Source organism: Anas acuta, chromosome 28 (genome assembly GCF_963932015.1).
Source record: "Anas acuta chromosome 28, bAnaAcu1.1, whole genome shotgun sequence".
NCBI classification, from domain to species: domain Eukaryota; kingdom Metazoa; phylum Chordata; class Aves; order Anseriformes; family Anatidae; genus Anas; species Anas acuta.
In genome coordinates this window covers 3,165,666-3,183,282 of record NC_089006.1, presented here as the reverse complement: position 1 = coordinate 3,183,282, position 17,617 = coordinate 3,165,666, and the positions used below count along the sequence as shown (strand labels likewise).

Sequence of the window (17,617 nt, the reverse complement as noted above, 5' to 3'; positions counted from 1 at the left end):
GTGCTACCCCGGTCCTACCGGCGGAACCCGGGACGGCGGGAGGCCGGGACGAGTGCAATATTGGTAGGCGAGGGCACAACACTGCACCGCATCCCGGCCCTGCCGCCGCCCCGGAGGGACCGGAGCGGAGCCGCCGCCGCCGCCGCCGCCGCGCGGGGCCGCTCCGTGGGAACTGCGCCGTGAGCGCCGAGCCCCGGCGGCAGTGCCCGGTCGCCATGGCGACGGCTGGCCCGGCAACGCGGCGGAATGTGCCCCCCCCCCCCCCCCCACCCCCCGGCCCGACCCCCCCCCACCCCCCCTCCCCGCCTCCCCCGAGCCCGCCCCGCCCCGCCCCGGCACCGGCCCCGCCGCGGGCCCCGCTCTTCAAAGGGCAACGCGGCCGGTACCGGGCAGCCGCCGCCCCGGTGGTACCGGAGCCTGGAGGGGATGGGGCGGTGCTTGCTGCCGGCACGGTGCTGCCGGTACGGGGCGGAGCGGAGGGGCTGCGGGCACGGCACCGGACGGGACGGGACGGGACGGGACGGGACGGGACGGGACGGGACGGGAAGGGGGTCGGTACCGCTCGGTACCGAGCGGTGCCTGCCCCCGTCCCGTCCCGTCCCGTCCCGTCCCGTCCCGTCCCGTCCCGTCCCGTCTGCTCCCAGCCCTCCGCCCGGCTCCGTGCCCGTATCCCCGGGCATCCCTCGGCACCGGGCCCGAGGGAGCGGGCTGCGGCGGGGCACGGAGGCGCGGGGGGCTCCGCTGCCGGTCCCGGTCCCGGTCCCGGTGCCGGTGCCGGTCCCGCTCCGCTCCACCGGGGCTCGGTGCTGGCGCTGCGCGGGGCCGCGCCCGCCAGGAGGCGCCGCAGCTCCAGCGCCGCCGGGCGGGGCGGCGGGGGCGCGCGTGGGGCGGGGGCGCGCGTGGGGTTCGTGCCCCGCGTCCACGCGTGGAGGGAGGCGGAGGGGGGGGGGGGGGAGCCCGGCCCCGCGGCTCCCGAGCCCGGTGCTGGGGGGCGCTGGGGGCGCAGCTCCGGGTGCCCGGCCCCTTCCCACCCCCCCTCTGTGTTTTTCTGCTAAGAGGAGTTTTGCAGCCCATAAAAAAGCCAAAAACAAAGCCAAACGACGACAACCACAGACCTGTGCCCGTGTGCTGAGCTGGGAGGGAGTCGGGGGGGGGGGCACGGCTCGCAGCCTGGGACCCCCGTCCCCGGTGCTGGGCACAGAGGTGAGGGGCTGGGTGGGGAAGGCGCAGCCCCATCGTGGGCACTGGGTGCAGGTGGGTCCCGCACACGCTGGGCTGGTGCCCGAGCAGCCTCTCCTTTGTGCTGCTGCTCCTGCAGCTGGGGGTCCCCCCTCTCCTGCCCTCCCCCTTGCCCCAATACCCCCGGACCACCCCCACCTCCCCAGCGCACATCGGTACCCCCTGCATGGGGCTGGGGGGGGAGTTTGGGGCTGGGACCCTGAGCCCTCCACAGGAACTGGGGCTCTCCCCCCTGGGCAGGGGTAGGGGGGCAGAAAGGACCCCGCAGATGTGGGGGGAGCACATGGCACCGGGGGGAGGATGGGGGCTCTGTGCCTGGCCTGGGTGGCACCTGGTGCCTCTGGGGTGGGGCTCGGGCATCCGGCTTGGCACCAGGCATTGGGGGGCCACGTCCCCCCCACGGGGTTTGCTCCTGGTGTCCCCCGGGGTGAGCAGAAAAGTCTTCTCCAGCAGCAGAGAGGGGCTTGTGCCCCCTGGGACCCTTGTGCCCAGCCCAGGGACCAGGTGGGGACATTTGGCGGTGGGGAGGGACTGGGCTTTAGTGGGGCCCTGGGCCTCACCTGCGTAAGCAGTTTGGGGTGGGGGGGTGCCAGAGTTTATTTGAGTGTAGGGCGAGGCAGTGGCCGGGCCGGTAATGATTAACCCCAGGCTGAATGAGAGGATGAGGCCCCCCATCTACAGGGGGGCTGCGGGGCTCCAGCCCCCACCCCATGCTCCCCACCAGCTCCCAGGAGCCATGACACAGCCGGGACCCCCCTGCATGAGGACCCCAAAACCAATGCCCCTGCCCTAGGCCACGTCCCATGGCATGGGGGGGATGCTGTGGCAGGGTCCCCTCCCCAGTCCCCAAACTGGGAGAACGCGGAGCCACGAGGGGACCCCAGCACAGAAGGCACAGAGCTGCAGGGGGACCCCAGCACAGGACAGAGGGTGCCCCAGGGGTCCCGGGGGTGGGATGGCACCCTTGTGCCCTGCGTCAAGCAGGGTGGAGGGGCCCCCCCTTCACCACGTGCAGGTCGGGGCCGGTGGCGGGGTGGGGCCTCCCCACCTGCTCCAGGTGCTCTATAAAGCTGCAGCCGCCGCCGAGCCACCAGTCCCCGACTGCGCAACGCCGCTGCCTAACGGGAGGAGCAGCTGCCGCTGAGCCCCCCCCCACAGGCACTGGGCCCCCCCCGGACGAGCCCCATGGAGGTCACCGCGCTTCTGCCACTGCTGCTCGTGGTGTTGGGTGCAGGTGAGACGCGGGGGCTGGCGGCACCGGGGGCTGGTGGCACCTCGAGCTGGTGGGAACTGGGCTGGGGCCTGGGGGTGCGGGGTGGTAACGGGGTGGGGAGGCGAGGGAGGGGGTCTCCCAGTTGGTTTTGTGAGCAGGGACCTGGTGGCACCCCGTGACCCTCAGCACCCAGCAGCGGGTGCAGCACCACCTGGTGCGCTCTGTCCCTGGGGTGCAGTGCCCTAGGGCTGGTTGTCCCCCCCAAAAAAAAAAAACAAAACAGGAGCTGGGGACCTTGCTCAGCCCTTGGTGGTGTCCACGTCCCTTTTAGCGCCGACTGAAGGGATCGGCCGGGGCTGAGCACGGGGCGGACGGGCTGTGCTGGGGCTGGATGGAGCAGGCTGTGCCTGGGGCTGGCAGGCTGGTATCCAGGCGTGTGCCTCGGCAAGACGTCCGGACCCCGGGCGCTCCTCCAGGGCTCCTGCGGCACCTGCTGGGAAAGCGCCCACGAGGAGCCGCCTGCGCTGGCCGCGAGCCAGGTGATGCACGTCCCGGGGAGCAGGGGTGTGAGCGCCCTGGGGCTTTCTGCCTTCCTAGCCCAGCCGTTTGCATTCATCACAAAGGTTTTAGTGGCACGGCGCGGCGGTGGGTCCTGAGCGGGGCACGGCTCTGCGGGGCTGGGCATGGGGCAGCCGCCCAGGCACCCCTTGCTCGTGCCACGTGCGCCCAGTGTGAGTCTCACCAGGGATGTTCCTGAAGTTCTCGCTGGCCTTGCAGGCATTGCTCTCATGGAGGTTGTGGGACTTCCCTGCACCTTTTTGTCCTGAGAAGGGTCTCGTGAAGGAGCCTCGTTGTGTAGAATTTCTTCCCAAATTGATGCTGTAGCCCCAGTTCCTGACCCCCTTTGTCCTTTAGGTACGCACGCCTTGAACACCACCACCGCCGCCAAGACCACCACCACCGAGACCACCACCACCGAGACAACCACCACAGAGACCACCACCACCGAGACCACCACCGTGGAGACCACCACCACTGAGACAACGGTGATGACGCCCACCCTGAACAATGCCACCTCCCAGAACGCCAGCAGCAACGGGTCCCACGGCTCTGTCCCCCCCCATGTGACCGTGTTCCCAACGGGCAACAGCTCTGCCGGCAATGACACAACCGACAGCACCGTGGTGACTGTCTCCATTATCCCTCTGTTCCCCCACAACAACATCAGCGCAAATGACAGCAGTGGGGTCCCCCCCTCCAAAGCCAGCACCGCAACCGACGGTGGCTCCGTGGGTCCCACGTCCAAGACCAACGCCACCACGAACAGCAGCGCCGAGGTTGTCCCCACAAAGACAGCCTCTGTCACCTCTCAGGGCAGCACAGCGCACAGCAAGACCCCCATGGCCGTGGTCGGGAGCAGCGGGGGTCCCAACCCCAGCAAAGCCGCAGCTCTGCCTCCCACCGTGGTCCAGCTGCTCCTCCGCGTCCCGCTGTCCTTCCGCATTCTGAACAGAAACTTCAGCCAGAGCCTGCTCGATCCCACGTCGAAGGAGTACAGGAGCCTGAGCCGCTCTGTCTTGACCATGGTGAGTGCCAGCCCTGCTCGCTGGCTGCCCTCAGCAAGCGAAGACCTCGTGGTCTGTGCCAGGAAGGAGCCACCTTAGGAAGGGGCTCCCTGTAAATGCACCCTGGGCTCTGTGAGCTCCTTCTGCAGCCCCGTCCCACTGGGCAGAGAGGTGGGGGCAGCAGGAGATGGGGCCATGCCGGGGTGAAGGGGAGGATGCTGGGGATGGGAGGCAGTGGGGTGAGAGCTGGGGATGTGGTCGTGACCCCCCCAATGTTTTTTTTTTTCCAGTTTGAAAGTGTCTTTGGCTGCACGAGCTGCATGGGCAGGCAGACCTACAAGGGATGCAGTGAGCTCCGTTTCAGGTACCGTGGGCGGGGGGCTCGGGCTGGGAAGCCCAGCGCAGTGCAGAGCCCCTGGGGGGGGGATGTCTGGGAGGGGGCAGCGGGAGGTGGCGGTCCCGGCTCCAACACCTCCTCTCTCACGCAGCCAAGGGTCGGTGGCGGTGCAATCCACCCTCGTGTTTGGGCACAGCGAGGACTCCGTCACGAGTGACTCTGCCGAGAAGAAGCTGAGAAGCCAGCTGGACTCGAACGGGTACATCATGGACCTGCAGCTGGCCGACATCCAAAGTGAGCGGGGGGCTCGGGCCCCGGGGGTGCTTTGAGCAGGGGGAGCCCGGCACGGCCGCTCCGGGTGGCTTCTGCACCTGTCCTGGGTTTATCCCTGCTGGGACAAGTGGGACGAGTGCCTGTGTCAGGGTGCTGGGCTGGGCCCGAGGGGAGAAGGGCTCTTCCCCTTCTGGCCCCTTCCCGGGGGTCTGGCGGGGCTGTGCCCGGAGGTACGGACACGGCTCTGCCACTCTTCAGGTGGCGTGGAAGTGACGGCCCCGGTGGAGCAGCCTCAGGTTCCGGACTGGGCCATTGCTCTGCTGGTCCTGGTCTGCGTCCTGCTGCTGCTGAGCATCCTCATCTGTGCTCTCCTGGTGAGTCCCCATCCTCATCCTCACCGGCTTTCTGCTGTTGAGCCTCTGTCCCCGTCCCCGCTGCCTTTGGGCCCCTGACCCCGTCCCGCTCACAGAGCCCCCCTGCCCCCCCAGACCACCTGCTCTTGCCGTCGGAAGAGCCGAGGGAAGCTGGACCTGTTCAGCACGAAGGACTCCTACCACCCCATGGCCCAGTACCCCCCGTACCAGAGCCACGGGCGCTACGTGTCCCCCAACACCAAGCACAACCCCTACAGCCAGGTGAGAGCCGAGCGCCCGCGGTGTCCTGGCACTGGGGTGGGTGCCGGGGCCGCCGCTTTTCGGTGCGGCCGCATCCCTCGCCCCTGCCCTTGATGGAGCCGGCAGGATGAAACCAGCCGGTGGGGACGGGCACTTGGTGGCCCCGGTCCCTGGGAGCCTGGCAGGGAGGTGAGCGAACCTTTCATGCCTGGATGGAGCCGTGGCGCTGGCAGCCCCGGCTGGAGCCAGGAAGCTGCCGGCAACCTTGGGCGGCCGCTCCCCCCCCCTGCCCACCCTTGCCGGTGCGTGGGGGCTCGGCGGGACCGCTGCCTCCCCGCGCCCCATCCTCAGGCTCAGCCAGATCCTGGCACCCTGGAGCCGGGGCACGAGGGGGCAAAGGGGAGGGTGAGGGGGTCCAGATCTGACACCAGCAGCGTTGGGCGCCGCGTGCACACGTGTGGGGCTGCGGCTGGCCTCGGCGATGTGGGATTTGGGGCTGGCCGCGGCCCCGCTGTTTGCTGTGCCCGGTGCTGCGGGGCGGGGGCCGTATCCAGCTGTTCCGCGCTGTGCAAGCAGCTCTCGCTGTTCAAATACCAGGGGCCTGGGTAAATATTTACCTTCGCTCTTGCTGGGCAGGCTTAGCCAGCGGGAGAGAAAAGCGGCCCAGGCTGCTCTGGCTGCACTGAGCCTCCACTGGCCCCCGTGGCCGGGGGGCTGGGACGGCCCCAGAGGAGGGCTGGGGGTGTCCACGTGGGTATTTTTGGTTAAAACCGGGCTGTTCGTGGTGCCCGTGGCACTGGCTGCTGCAGGGCTGACCCCCATGGATCTGCTCGCCAGGGGGTCTCCCACCGCCCCCAGGCCTCGTGGGGACTTTGGGGGGGGCTGAGCCCTCGGCCCTTCCCAGCCCGGCTCTGTTGTGACCCCCCCCTTGTTTCCCCTCTCCCAGGTGGCAGGCACCATCGCAGGGGGCGGCACCTTCACCTACACCAACCCGTCTGCCTCCTCCGACAACCTCTGAGGGATGCGAGGGGACGGGACGGCCGCGACCCCCCCGCTCCTGGGGCGGCAGCACCGGCCCTGGGCACGTCCCCCAGCGCCGCTCAGCCCCTTGCCACGGGCAGCGGGAGCCGGATGGTTCTGGAGCAGCCGGATTCGCGCGCATGACAGAACTGGAAGAACAAAGATTTGGGCACGAGTGCCCCCCCCCGTACCCCTTTTTCCTCCCTCATGGCCCCACTCCAAGCCCCCCAGCCTGGCTGTGCGCCCCCTGCTCCGTGCTGCGGGCAGGGGGCTGGGCTCGCATCCTGCCTGCGCTCGCCCCCAGGGGTCTAATTGTTCTTTTTGTGGTGTTGTTTTATATAATATATATATATATTTAGGGGATGGCGGTGCCAGGCTCTGCGGCTGGGCTCCGCGGGGCTGCGGGGTGCGTGGCGGTGGTGTATTTATCGCATTTCACAATAAAAGGATGGGCGCAGTCGGGCTTGGTTCCCCACACAGCCAAGGGGGGCTGTGGCGGTTCTGGGCATGGTGTCCTGTGTGGGGACATCCCCAGCACCCGCGGGGTGGCTCCCATGGGGGGGGTCTTTGCTGATGCCTTCAGGAGCAGCAGTGGGTGGAGGTTCCCCGGCATCACCATCACCTCGAGTGACGCTCAGCTCGGCGCCTGCTCTCGTTTCTCTTTCCAGGCACTCTCAGGTTTCTGGCTTATGAGGTCATTTCTGTCACTTTTCCTACAGTCACCTGCATGTGGGTGGTGTCCGTCCCCCCCCGGGGTGTGACACAGGCCCTGTTACACCCCCCCTGCCTGGCCAGCTCTGTTCTCTTGGGGTTTGTTTTGTGCAAACACGGGGCTCAGGCAGTGCAACTTGTCACCCTGCACGAGCAGCGCGTGAAGGTGATGATGGTCAAGCCATGAAGCCGTGGGGGGAGCTGCAGAAGACCGATCGTGTGCATCACCGCCACAGCTGCCTGCGGGCTGCAGTCGTGTCTGAGCCAGGCTGCTCCCAGAATCATCCCCTGCCTGAGCCAGGGCTGCGCCTGGGCTCAGGAGCCTGGAAAGCTGGGGTTGAAGCCATCCCGGCACAGCCAGAGCCCCAAAATTGCTTCTGGGGCCATGGGAAGAGGAGCTGGGCTGCAGGGTGTGCGGAGGGGCGAGGTGGGCAGCGGGAAGTCCCGGGGCTGGGGACACATCCTGCCCCGCTGTGGGGACACGCGCTGAGCTGCTTGGCTCGGGCTGGGCCGGGGCGCCTGCTCTGGGGACTGGGAGAGTTTTGGCAACTACCGAAGAGCCAGAAAAACAAGGAAACACAACTTATATAAAGAAAGCATTTGTCAGATGGGGCACGGGGCCAGCAGCTTCAACAGGAACCAGCCGTGGGACTGGGACCAGCTGTGACCCGATGGCACGTGGCTCGCGGGTCCCTTGGCCACAGCACGTGGGTCCCGGGTGGGGGGACATCACCGGGGTGCCTGGGGACCCGAATGGGTGCCGGGGGGTGCCAGGAGCTGAGGGCGAGGGGCTGGGGGCTCCGGGGCACGGCTGGGCTGGCTGTGAGGGTGGGTGACGCAAGCCCTGAGGCTGGAGATGGGGCCGAGGGGTGTGGATGTGGTTGGGGGGGGGGGGGGGGGGGAAGCTTTATATTTTCCATTGTGCCTCGCCGACAGAGCTGCCAACAGCAACCGAAACCAGCAGCTGGGCGGCACGGGGCCGAGGGGCTGCGGTGGGAGAAGGCAGCAGGGGCAGGGCAGCGCCGGGGGGGGGGTTCACGTGCACGGCCGCAGCAGCATGGCCCAGGTGGGGGGGGGCTGTGCTGGATCCTGCCTCATTTGCTGGGAGGAAGGAACGAAGCTAAAAATAGTCCCGGAGGGGGGGCTGCGGTGTGGGGCCACGTCCACCCTCCCCGCCCCACAGCCAGCTTTGGGCATGGGGCAGCAGAGTGGGGCGTGCTGCTGGGGCAGAGCCCCTGGGGTGCACCAGCCCTGTGCACGTGCCCCTTCCCCTCACCCCCCTTCCCGTCACCCCCCTTCCCTTCACCCCCCCTTCCCAGCCCTGGGCAGGGCCTGGAGGAATCGAAACAGAGATTTGGGCTGGGCCCTACAATGAAACTCCTGTTTGCAGGGTTCCCATTCCGGCCCCGCTCCTTGCCTGGCCCCACCTGTGCCGCCTCTCCCAGCAGCAGGAGCCGGCCCCGAGGAGGGGGCCCAGCCCCACAGGCAGCTCCCCCCCCGCCCTCGTGGTCCCAGGGGGGGTCCTGCCCCTGCTGCTCACCCCCAGAAGATGCCGGAGAGCCCAGGAGGTTTTGCCAGCGCTCCCGGGACCCCGCTGCTTCCCTCTCATCATACCCCATTAACACTAAACCCACTACCAGGATTTGTCCCTTATGGGGCCAGCAGGAGCCAGGTGGGGACGGGAGCGAGACCCCAGGGAGGCTGAGCAGCAGCGGCCACGTGGCCGGGCACAACCCGAGCGGGTGCCGGACACGTCAGCGCTGCCCCGGCCGTCCCTGGGCAGGATTGGCCTCTGCTGGCCACAGCCCGAAGGACAGCTCTGCCCCACGGCCTCCACCCCACAGGGCCCTGCCCCACGGGGAGCAGGCAGCGGGGCATGGGTGGGTGCTGCTGCCCTGCCCTCCACCCCCCAGGGGGCTGCGGCTGCCCTAGGGGGGCTCTGGAGAAGTCTGGCATTGCAGTTTATTGTAGGAAACCATGAAAAGACAGCAATTGTAACAGAACCCATGAGAAACTACAGCAGCTCGCACGGCTCCCAGCGTGGGACTGCAGCCCCAAGGCCCCTGCAGTGGGGGGCAGCCCCCCCATGGCTCCTGGCCACGTCGGATCCCAACTCCGCAAGCCCCGGCTGGCAGGGGCTGCTTGGCACTGAGCGGTGGAAGGGGGGCACTGAGCGGGTCCCGGGGGTGGGGGCCACATGGGGCTGGCCCCACGCCGCGGGGAGGGAGCAGAGAACCCAGCAGTGCTCTGCAGCCCCTCAGGAGGGTGGGGGACACCGAGGTCCCACAGCCCCCCAGGACCCAGCAGTGGCTGTGCCTGGCCGCGATGCTGCAGCCGGGTGAGCCGCGTCAAAAATGAGCCATTTTTACAAAAACGTCCTCGTACCTTGTTCCAGCCCAGCCTCCCCCCTCCCTCTCTCCCCCAGCCCATCTGCCTCCCCCGCCCCAGCCACTGCCCAGCCGCTCCCCCCACCGTCACCCCAACCAGCTCCTGCCTCCCCCCTCCCCACGCAGCCCTGCGTCCCCCTCGCGTCCCCCTCCCTGCTCCACCCCCAGGGCTGACCCTCTGCCAGGACCTGCCGCCAGCCTCTGCCTGCCACAGAGCTGAGCTGGTGAAAGGGGCAGGTGGATGGGGAAGGGAGGGGACGGCGGAGCTGTCCCCGTCCCCCCCAGTCCCACAAAACAAACACCCGGCCTGCTCCAAGCCCCGGGCAGGGCTGGGGCTGCCCCTGCTGAGCTGCGCTCCCTGCATGGTCGCGTCCCCTCCAGGCCCTGAAGCTCGCTTGGCAATAAGGGGTCGCACCAGATGTGCGTGCAGGGAGCGCTGCGCGCGGCTCAGTCCAGCTTGGCGAAGCCCCCGATGGTCACTTTGCGCTCCTGCTTGTTGGCCACCAGCTCCTGGAGATGCAGGGCACCCCCTCCGATGAAGCAGAAGGCGGGGCAGACAGGCCCCGAGCAGTCCACGCCACACTCCCAGAGCTCACGGAAGGACACGGCGTCGTAGAAGCTCACCTTGCCCTGCTCGTAGTCCAGGCAGATGCCGATGCGCGGTGGCAAGGGCACGGTGCAGCCGTTGGGGTCACGAGAAGTGAGCGCCGAGCCATGCGAGAGCAAGATCTTGCCCATGCCGATGGTGAGGAAGGCGTAGGGCGGGGGGCGCGTCCACCGTTGTGTCCTCTGCCCCGCTGTCGTGGCCGCTGTCAGGGTCGTACCTGTGGCAGGGGGACAGGTGAGGCCCGGTGCAGAGGCTCTACAAAGGCTGCCTCGCCACCTCCCGCAGACCCACGAAGCCCCCCTGCGCCCCCACCCCGCTCACCTGGGGCTCACCACGTCCTGAGGCACCTGGAACCACTCCTGCAGTTTGCTCTCCAGCCCCACGCCCACCTTGACCAGGTAAGAGCTGGGATCCACGCAGCAGGCCCAGTAGCTCTTGCCCTGCGTGATGGCCACGTCCCCGATGACCAGGTCGATGGAGAGGTGGCAGCTGGTCATCAGCCGCTCCGCCGCGAACAGCATGGGGATGCCGGGCACGCTGCGCACGGCGCGCTGGTCCTTGCTGATGGCCAGCCGGTCCCGGTTGAAGCCCCAGCGGTTGTCCAGGAAGAAGTTGAGGACTGCGGGGAGGAGGAGAGCAGAGGAGGTGAGAAGGGGACGGCGAAAAGCCCGAGGGATGCGGGCGGGTTGGGAGACGCTGCTCCCCGGGGGGGCGTCCCCTCACCTGGGGCGGGCGGCGTGTGCAGGTAGATGTCCTCGCTGTACTCCCCGAAGCCGGCCTTGTTGCAGCCCTTCACCCGGAGCACGTAGACGCTGTCGGTGTCCAGGTACTCGACCAGGGCGCTGGTGCCGCGCACCTCCTCGCGCCGCTGCCACAGCTTCAGCCCTTTGGCCTTGGCGTCCGTCTTGCGGTACTCCACGGTGTAGTGCCAGGCGGGGGGCGAGTGCTGCGGCAGCCGCCAGCACAGGAAGATCTGGTCGTAGGCGTAGGTGCGCTGCGTGTCGATGACGGGGGCCTCGGGCACTGCGGGGAGAGGCACGGGGGGGGGGGGCAGGCATCAGGCAGCATCCCCCCCTCGTGGGTGGGGAGGCGGCCAGACGCAGGGAGGGGGCATTCCGGACGGACGGACGCACAACCAGCAGGAGTCTAGGGGGATCTGGCTGCAGAGACTGTGTGTAGGCACCAGAGGGGGGAGAGAGTTGGGGAGACAGAGGAGCTGGCTGCTGTGAGGCTCCAGGGACCAGAGAGGCTGAGTGCAAGTCGGGGGGAGGGAGGGAGAGAGAGAGAGAAAGAAAGAAAGAGAGAGAGAGGATGGAGACAGCAGGAGAGGAGGAGGAGGAAGAGATGGGGATGGCAGAGCGGTGTGAAGATGCCAGCGTAACTGGAGCAGGGAGGCAGGGGTGGAAAGGAGACAGAAGTGGGGTGAGGAGGGGATGGAGAGACAGAAGTGAGGGTGAGGAGGGGATGGAGAGAGAAATGGGGTGAGGAGGGGATGCAGAGACAGAAATGGGGTGAGAAGAGGGTGCAGAGACAGAAATGGGGTGAGGAGGGGATGGAGAGAGAAATGGGGTGAGGAGGGGATGGAGAGAGAAATGGGACTGAGGAGGGGATGCAGAGACAGAAATGGGGTGAGGAAGGGGTGCAGGGACAGAAATGGGGTGAGGAGGGGGTGCAGAGAGAAATGGGGTGAGGAGGGGGTGCAGGGACAGAAATGGGGTGAGGAGGGGGTGCAGAGACAGAAATGGGGTGAGGAGGGGATGCAGGGACAGAAGTGGGGGTAAGGAGGGGATGCAGAGGCAGAAATGGGGTGAGGAGAGGGTGCAGAAACAGAAATGGGGGTGAGGAGGGGATGCAGGGACAGAAATGGGGGTGAGGAGGGGATGCAGGGACAGAAATGGGGTGAGGAGGGGATGGGGATGGCAGAAGGAGCTGCAGCAGATGGAGGGAGGGGGCAGAGAAGGGTGGCGAGCGCGGGCAGAGTCAGCACCTGCCAGCACCAGCGGGCAGGACGGGGATGGTCGATGGCAGCGGAGTGGGAATGGGGCAGGAGTGGGGATGGAGGGATGGGACAGAGAGAGCAGGGGTGGCTCTGGGGCAGGGGAGTGACTTGCCTCAGTTACTTCGGTGACGATCAGCAGCGGCCGCAGCCTATAAACAAAGAGAGGTAGAAGCAGGTCTGAAAAGTGTTGCCAGCCGGTCCGGCAGGGCCCAGGCGGCACCTGCCCTGGTGGGGAAGCGCCTGCCCTGCACCTGGGGCAGCCTCCGCTCCGTACTCACCCTCCTGCTGCCCTTACCTCACACCACAGCCCTGCCTTTCCTGCCCCCTTGCCTGCAGCCCCGGCACAGGGCAGGGCAGGGAGCGCTTTGGGGGCTGCTGGGGCCATTCCTGACAGGGAGGGGGGCGGCAGATCCACGGGCGCCTGCCTGAGCGCATCCCTCCGTGGCCGGAGCCGAGCTCTGGCTCCAAGGGAGGAGACGGGCGGGCACGGAGCTGCTCTGCCCGCAGGGGCTGCGCCTCCACACGGGCCGCAGCCGGTGCCGGGGTCCTGCTGCGGTTACCTTTGATGAAGGCCAGGTCTGTGAGCAGCTTCAGCTCCCTGCTGACATCCAGCTGGAAGTGGCTGAAGGAGGCCGTGGCTGCAGGTCGGAAGCTCTGCAGCGAGTCGGTGGCCCTGAGGATCCTGCAGCACAGGAGAGCGGGGACGTCAGGGTGGCTGCGAGGGCTGCCTCGGGCACCGGCCAGCCCCAACACCACGGGGACACCCACGCGGGTCCCCCCACCCGGTACCTGTTGTGCAGCTGCTTGGCAGCCTGGACAAAGCAGGGGTGGTCGGTCTCCTTCAGCACCTCCTGGGCGTAGCCCACCATGCCCGAGTTCTCCAGCATGGCCTGGTGCTCCTGGATCTGGTAGTGCAGGCTGGCCAGCCGCTCCTGCTGGCACTCCTCGATGGCCTGCAGCAGGGACGCCCGCTTCTCCTCCAGCATGGAGCACAGCCCCTGGATCAGCTGGGACACCTCCTCCTTGGCCTGCGAGCCGTTCACCTGCCAAGCACGGCGCTGTCAGCGCGCTGAACGGCCCCCACGGGGCAAAGGGACCAGCCAGGAGGTGCCAATCCCCACCTAGGGACTGCTCGGGGACCTTGTGCCCTTACCTCCGTGTGCTTCACCGTCTCCTCCAGCTCAGCAATCTGGGTCTGCACCGTGTCCTGGCTGCTCAAGATGTAGGCAAGGCTCTTTGTCAGCTTCTCCTGCAAGGAAGGAGGTTAGCCACCACTGGCCTCGTGCGCCCCCGACCTGCAAACAGAGCCCTCACCCCATCTGTGCTGCGAGCTCAGCTCGCACCCCTGCTTCCTCCCTGCCTCCCCGTGGGCGTCCTGACCCCGACCCGAGCGCGCAGCCCCGCAGCAGCCCTTACCCTGAGAGCCTGGTAGGCGCTGAGCACCGGCGTAATCTTGTGGCTGGTGTGAGTGCGTCGCACGCGGCAGAGCTGGCACACCAGCCGCTGGCAGGTCTTGCAGTAGTGAGTCACCTCCTCCTTGTGCTCTGGGCACATCAGACCCTGCACGGACACGAGGAAGCTCAGCAGAGTTTTAGGACCCCCCCCCCAAGGGTCTCTCCCCAGCTCGTCTGCTGTGGCACCTGGGGAACCCCAAATAGGAAAGACCCCGATGGAGGAGGCCGTACCTTTGGGCGGAAGGTGAGCGTGGGTGGCGTGGGCTCGTGCTGAGCCTTTTGGGTGCCCCAGGGGTGGTAGAGCTTGAAGCACTCGTTGCAGAAGCTGGACTTGCACTCCGTGCAGCCCTTGGTGGCCTCCAGCTGCGGGGGCTTGCAGAACTGGCACATGATGGCGGCGCTGATGTTGATGGTCTGGCGGTAGCGCTCCACCACGCGCTCCAGGGTCAGGTTGCGGAAGAGGCTGCCGAGGCCCCGCTCGCCCAGGTCGATGTCCCGCTGGCAGGCCGGGCAGGGGAAGCTGATGGTCTGGGGGTGCACGGTGCCCCGCTTCCGCCCCGGGTAGGTGCCGAACCCTGCAGGAGGCCGGGGAGGCGTCACACACAGCCCAGCGCCCCGCGGCTCCTCGGGGCCAGCAGAGCCCCTCCGCCCCCCGCCAGCACTGTCCCCGTCCCCCCCACCTGACTTCAGGAGCCGGTCCAGTCGGTCGGGTTTGGGGACCCCCCTGCGGCCCAGGCGCGGGCTGCGGGTGGCCGGGGTGGCGGCGGGCGAGGAGGGCTCGGAGGTGGGGTCGCAGCAGAGGTAGCCGTGCTGCAGCAGCACCTCGCTGGCGCAGACGTGGCAGACGTTGTGCATGCAGGGCAGGGCCAGCGGCTGCTTGTACATCTCCTTGCACACCGGGCACACCAGCTCCCGCTCCATGTTCTTCATGCTGGTCTGAGGAGAGAGGGGGAGAGCGTCACCGGGAGCAGCCAGGATGGGGACCGGGACAGGATGGAGACTGGGACCCGGGTTAGGACTGGGAATAGGGCCAGGATAGGGCCCGGCACTGAGATCAGGATCAGGGCCAGGAGCAGATCCAGGATAGGGCCCAGCACCAAGACTAGGATTAGGGCCTGGAGAAGGACCAGCGTCAAGGCCAGGATCAGGGCCAGGACCAGGACCAGGACCAGGACCAGGACCAGCACTGAGACCAGGATCAAGATCTGGATCAGGACCAGGATCAGGGCCCAGCACTGAGACCAGGACCGGGGCCAGGATCAGGGCCAGGACAGGGACCAGCATCGAGACCAGGCTCAAGGACCAGGCTCAGGGACTGGCATCAAGGCCAAAATCGGGGCCAGGATCAGGGCCAGGACAGCAACCAGCATCGAGACCAGGACCAGCGCCAGGACGGGGACCAGCACCGGGATCCGGTCCCGAGCGGGACCAGCCCCAGCCCCAGGACCCCAGCACGGCACCGGGACACCCCCGGGCCCTCCCCACCCCAGTCCCCGCGGGGGCGCCGGGCTCTCAGCATCCCGGGAGGCCTCGGGGGGCGCTCCCCGGTGCCCGGTGCGCCCCACCCGGGGCTCGGCGAGGGCCGATCCGCCCCCCCACGGGGCCCGGTGGGGAACGGGTCCGAGGCAGCGAGGCCTCTCCGCGGCCCTCGGGGCCCTCAAGGGCACCCCCGGCCGCCCCCCCCCCGGGGCCATCGCGGCCGTCCCGGCCCCGCCGCCGCCGCCCCGCCGCGTTGCCATGGCGACGCCGGTCCCGGGAGAGCCCGGCCCGGTCCCGCTCGGTCCCCGCCCGGTCCCCGCCGCCGCTCACGCTGATGCGGACGAGCGCGTCCATGATGGAGGTGAAGGTCTGCAGGTCCTCGCCCTCGGCCATGGCTCCGCGCCCGGGGCCGGTGCCGGTGCCGGTACCGGCGGCAGCAGCGGCCGCCCGGTTCTGCTGCAGGGAGCGGCGGAACCGGGGGGAGGGCGGCGGGGGGCGGCGGCGCGCATGCTCCGAGGGACCCGCCCCGGAGAGGGGGGGGCGGCGGGGGGCGGCGGCACCGGGCCGGTACCGGGACGCCCCCTCCGCTCCCCGGGGCGGCCCCCGGCGGCTCCCCGCGGACGGCAGCGCGGCGCCGGGCTCGGGGCCGGCAGCGGAGCCGGGAAGGGGCCGAACGGAGCCCGGAGGAGGGATGGGGGGGAGGAGGAGGAGGAGGGGGCCGGGTACGGAGGGGGGGGGGGAGGCGGCCGCGCCCCCGCCCGGTGCCCCGGGGCCTCCCCGCGCTCCGCTCCCCGCCGCCGGGGGGCGCGCGCGGAGCGGCGGGGCCTGCAGCGCCGCGCCCGGCCGCTAGGGGGCGCCCGAGCGCCGGCCGAGCCCCGCGCGGGGGCGCGCCTGAGAAGGGCGCGTGCCCGCGGCTGCCGCCGTGTCGCTTTGTATGGGGGGGGGGGGAGCGCGCAGGGCGCGTGCGCGGGTCCGGGGCGCGCCTGCGCAGTGCGGGGGGAGCGGCGGCGGCGGGGCCGGGAGGGGAAGGGGCCGGGGGGCGACGCCGCGGGGCATCATGGGTAACGGGAACGGGGGGGGGGGGGGGGGGGGAGGCACCGGGGCCTGAGGGGCGGGGGGGGCTGCAGGGGGCGGGAGGGGACTTGGGGGGGGCGTCAGGGGGCGACCGGGGCCTCGAATGGGGGGGTTCAGGCACCGGGCCCGGGGCCTGAGGGGCGGGGGGGCCCCGTGGGGGGCGGCTGCAGCCCGGGGGGGGCTGCGGGGACCGGGCCCGGGGCCTCGGGGAGCGGGGGAGGCCTCGGGGGGGGGGGTTCAGGGGGTGATCAGGGCATGGGGGGGGCTGTAGGGACCGGGACAGGGGGTGGAGTGGGGGGGGGAGGCCTCGGGGGGGAGCTGCTGAGGGAGACTGGGGTCATGGGGGGAGGTCAGGGGGCAATGAGAGGCTTGGGGGGGCTGCAGGGGGCGATCGGGGCCTGGGGGGGGCTTTGGGGACCGCCCCCCCGCCCTGCTGAGCTGGGGCCGTGCTGCAGCTGTAGGCACGGGCACGTCGCTGGCGCTGTCGTCGCTGCTGTCGCTGCTGCTGTTCGCCGGGATGCAGATGTACAGCCGGCAGCTGGCCTCCACCGAGTGGCTCACCATCCAGGGCGGGCTGCTGGGCGCCGCGCTCTTCGTCTGCTCCCTCACCGTATCCTTTGGGGCCACACGGGGAGCGGGGCTGGGGAGGTGGTTCCCGGTTCCGTGCCTTAACCCCCTGTGCAGGCCTTCAACAACCTCGAGAACCTGGTGTTTGGCAAAGGTTTCCAGGCCAAGATATTCCCCGAGAGTAAGTGCCACCAGCAGGGAGGGGACGGTGCCGCCGGCTGTGGGTGCTGGGCGTGCAGCCCCACGTTGGGTTTGCAGAGGGCACGCAGCCCGTCCTGCTGTTCCCCTCTGTGCTCTACGTGGGTTTTTCTTGCCACGTTGCTGAGGTTCTCAGGAGGGGCTGCACAGCTGATGGGACGGCGTGGCTGCATCTCTTCTCTCTCCTGTTTTTCCCTGCAGTCCTCACCTGCCTCTTGCTGGCCCTTTTTGCCTCCGGCCTCATTCACAGAGTCTGCGTGACCACCTGGTAAGTCCACAGCCTGCCCCGGAGGGTGGGGAAGCAGCTTGTCACCATCCGGGGCAGCTGCCAGGGGCCCTGGTGGCTCCTGCTCCCTGTCGGCAGGGCCGAGGCTGGCCGGGAGCACCTGGCTCGGCCACGCAGCGCAGTGGGAGCAGGGGGGTGCCCTCAGTTTGGCCTCAGCGTGTTCCTTCCTGCACGAGGGCTGCAGCTGAGTAACCTCTTCTCTTGTTTACCCGCAGCCTCATCTTTTCCATGGTCGGTCTGTACTACATCAACAAGATCTCCTCCACGCTCTACCAGTCCGCAGCGCCTGCAGCCGTCCCCACCAAAGCCCCTGGCAAAGGCAGGAAGAGGAATTGACGCCCCGGGGCCCCTTCCCGGGGCAGCTCCCCCTCCTCCAGCCTGGACCCGGACTCTGGGCCGGGCAATAAAGCAGTTTCTTTGTAGCTCCGTGTCTGCGGCTGCCTCAGGGTTGGTTCCTCAGCACCCGGGGGTCCCCCCCGCAGCCCCCCAGCCCCCGGTGCCGGTCCCTCCCGGTGCCCCCGGTGCCCTCGGGGCTCGGTGCCCGGCCGGGCCCGTGGGAGAGCCGTGCCGGGCCTGCTCCCACGCCGGCCCCGC

At 69.1% G+C, this 17,617-nt stretch overlaps 3 protein-coding genes across 4 annotated transcripts; 2 read left to right on the top strand and 1 right to left on the bottom strand.

Annotated features, from left to right (window-relative positions):
• Positions 1-635: 635 nt before the first annotated feature.
• MUC1 (mucin 1, cell surface associated) lies at positions 636-6,749 on the top strand. The gene is made up of 7 exons (XM_068663170.1): positions 636-2,473; positions 3,368-4,038; positions 4,308-4,381; positions 4,506-4,648; positions 4,886-5,001; positions 5,116-5,262; positions 6,188-6,749. Exons 1-7 carry the CDS (start codon positions 2,425-2,427, stop codon positions 6,257-6,259), a joined length of 1,272 nt encoding a protein of 423 aa, XP_068519271.1. The 5' UTR covers positions 636-2,424; the 3' UTR covers positions 6,260-6,749.
• A 2,171-nt stretch (positions 6,750-8,920) lies between these two features.
• Positions 8,921-15,368, bottom strand: TRIM46 (tripartite motif containing 46). Its single transcript, XM_068663158.1, is given in 11 exon segments — positions 8,921-10,127; positions 10,129-10,183; positions 10,288-10,585; positions 10,690-10,989; positions 12,526-12,647; positions 12,755-13,008; positions 13,119-13,214; positions 13,382-13,525; positions 13,651-13,994; positions 14,100-14,355; positions 15,229-15,368. Coding segments are annotated over 11 exon segments (2,253 nt in total). The 5' UTR covers positions 15,292-15,368; the 3' UTR covers positions 8,921-9,806.
• On the top strand, positions 15,249-17,445 carry KRTCAP2 (keratinocyte associated protein 2). 2 transcript variants are annotated; one of them, XM_068663165.1, is made up of 5 exons: positions 15,249-15,620; positions 16,428-16,582; positions 16,657-16,720; positions 16,939-17,005; positions 17,239-17,445. In XM_068663165.1, the coding sequence occupies exons 1-5, from the start codon at positions 15,251-15,253 to the stop codon at positions 17,357-17,359; spliced, it is 777 nt and encodes a 258-aa protein (XP_068519266.1). In that variant the 5' UTR covers positions 15,249-15,250; the 3' UTR covers positions 17,360-17,445. The 2 variants fall into 2 exon arrangements, with proteins under 2 accessions (XP_068519266.1, XP_068519267.1); XM_068663166.1 differs by lacking the exon at positions 15,249-15,620 and adding an exon at positions 15,818-15,959.
• Positions 17,446-17,617: the final 172 nt, after the last annotated feature.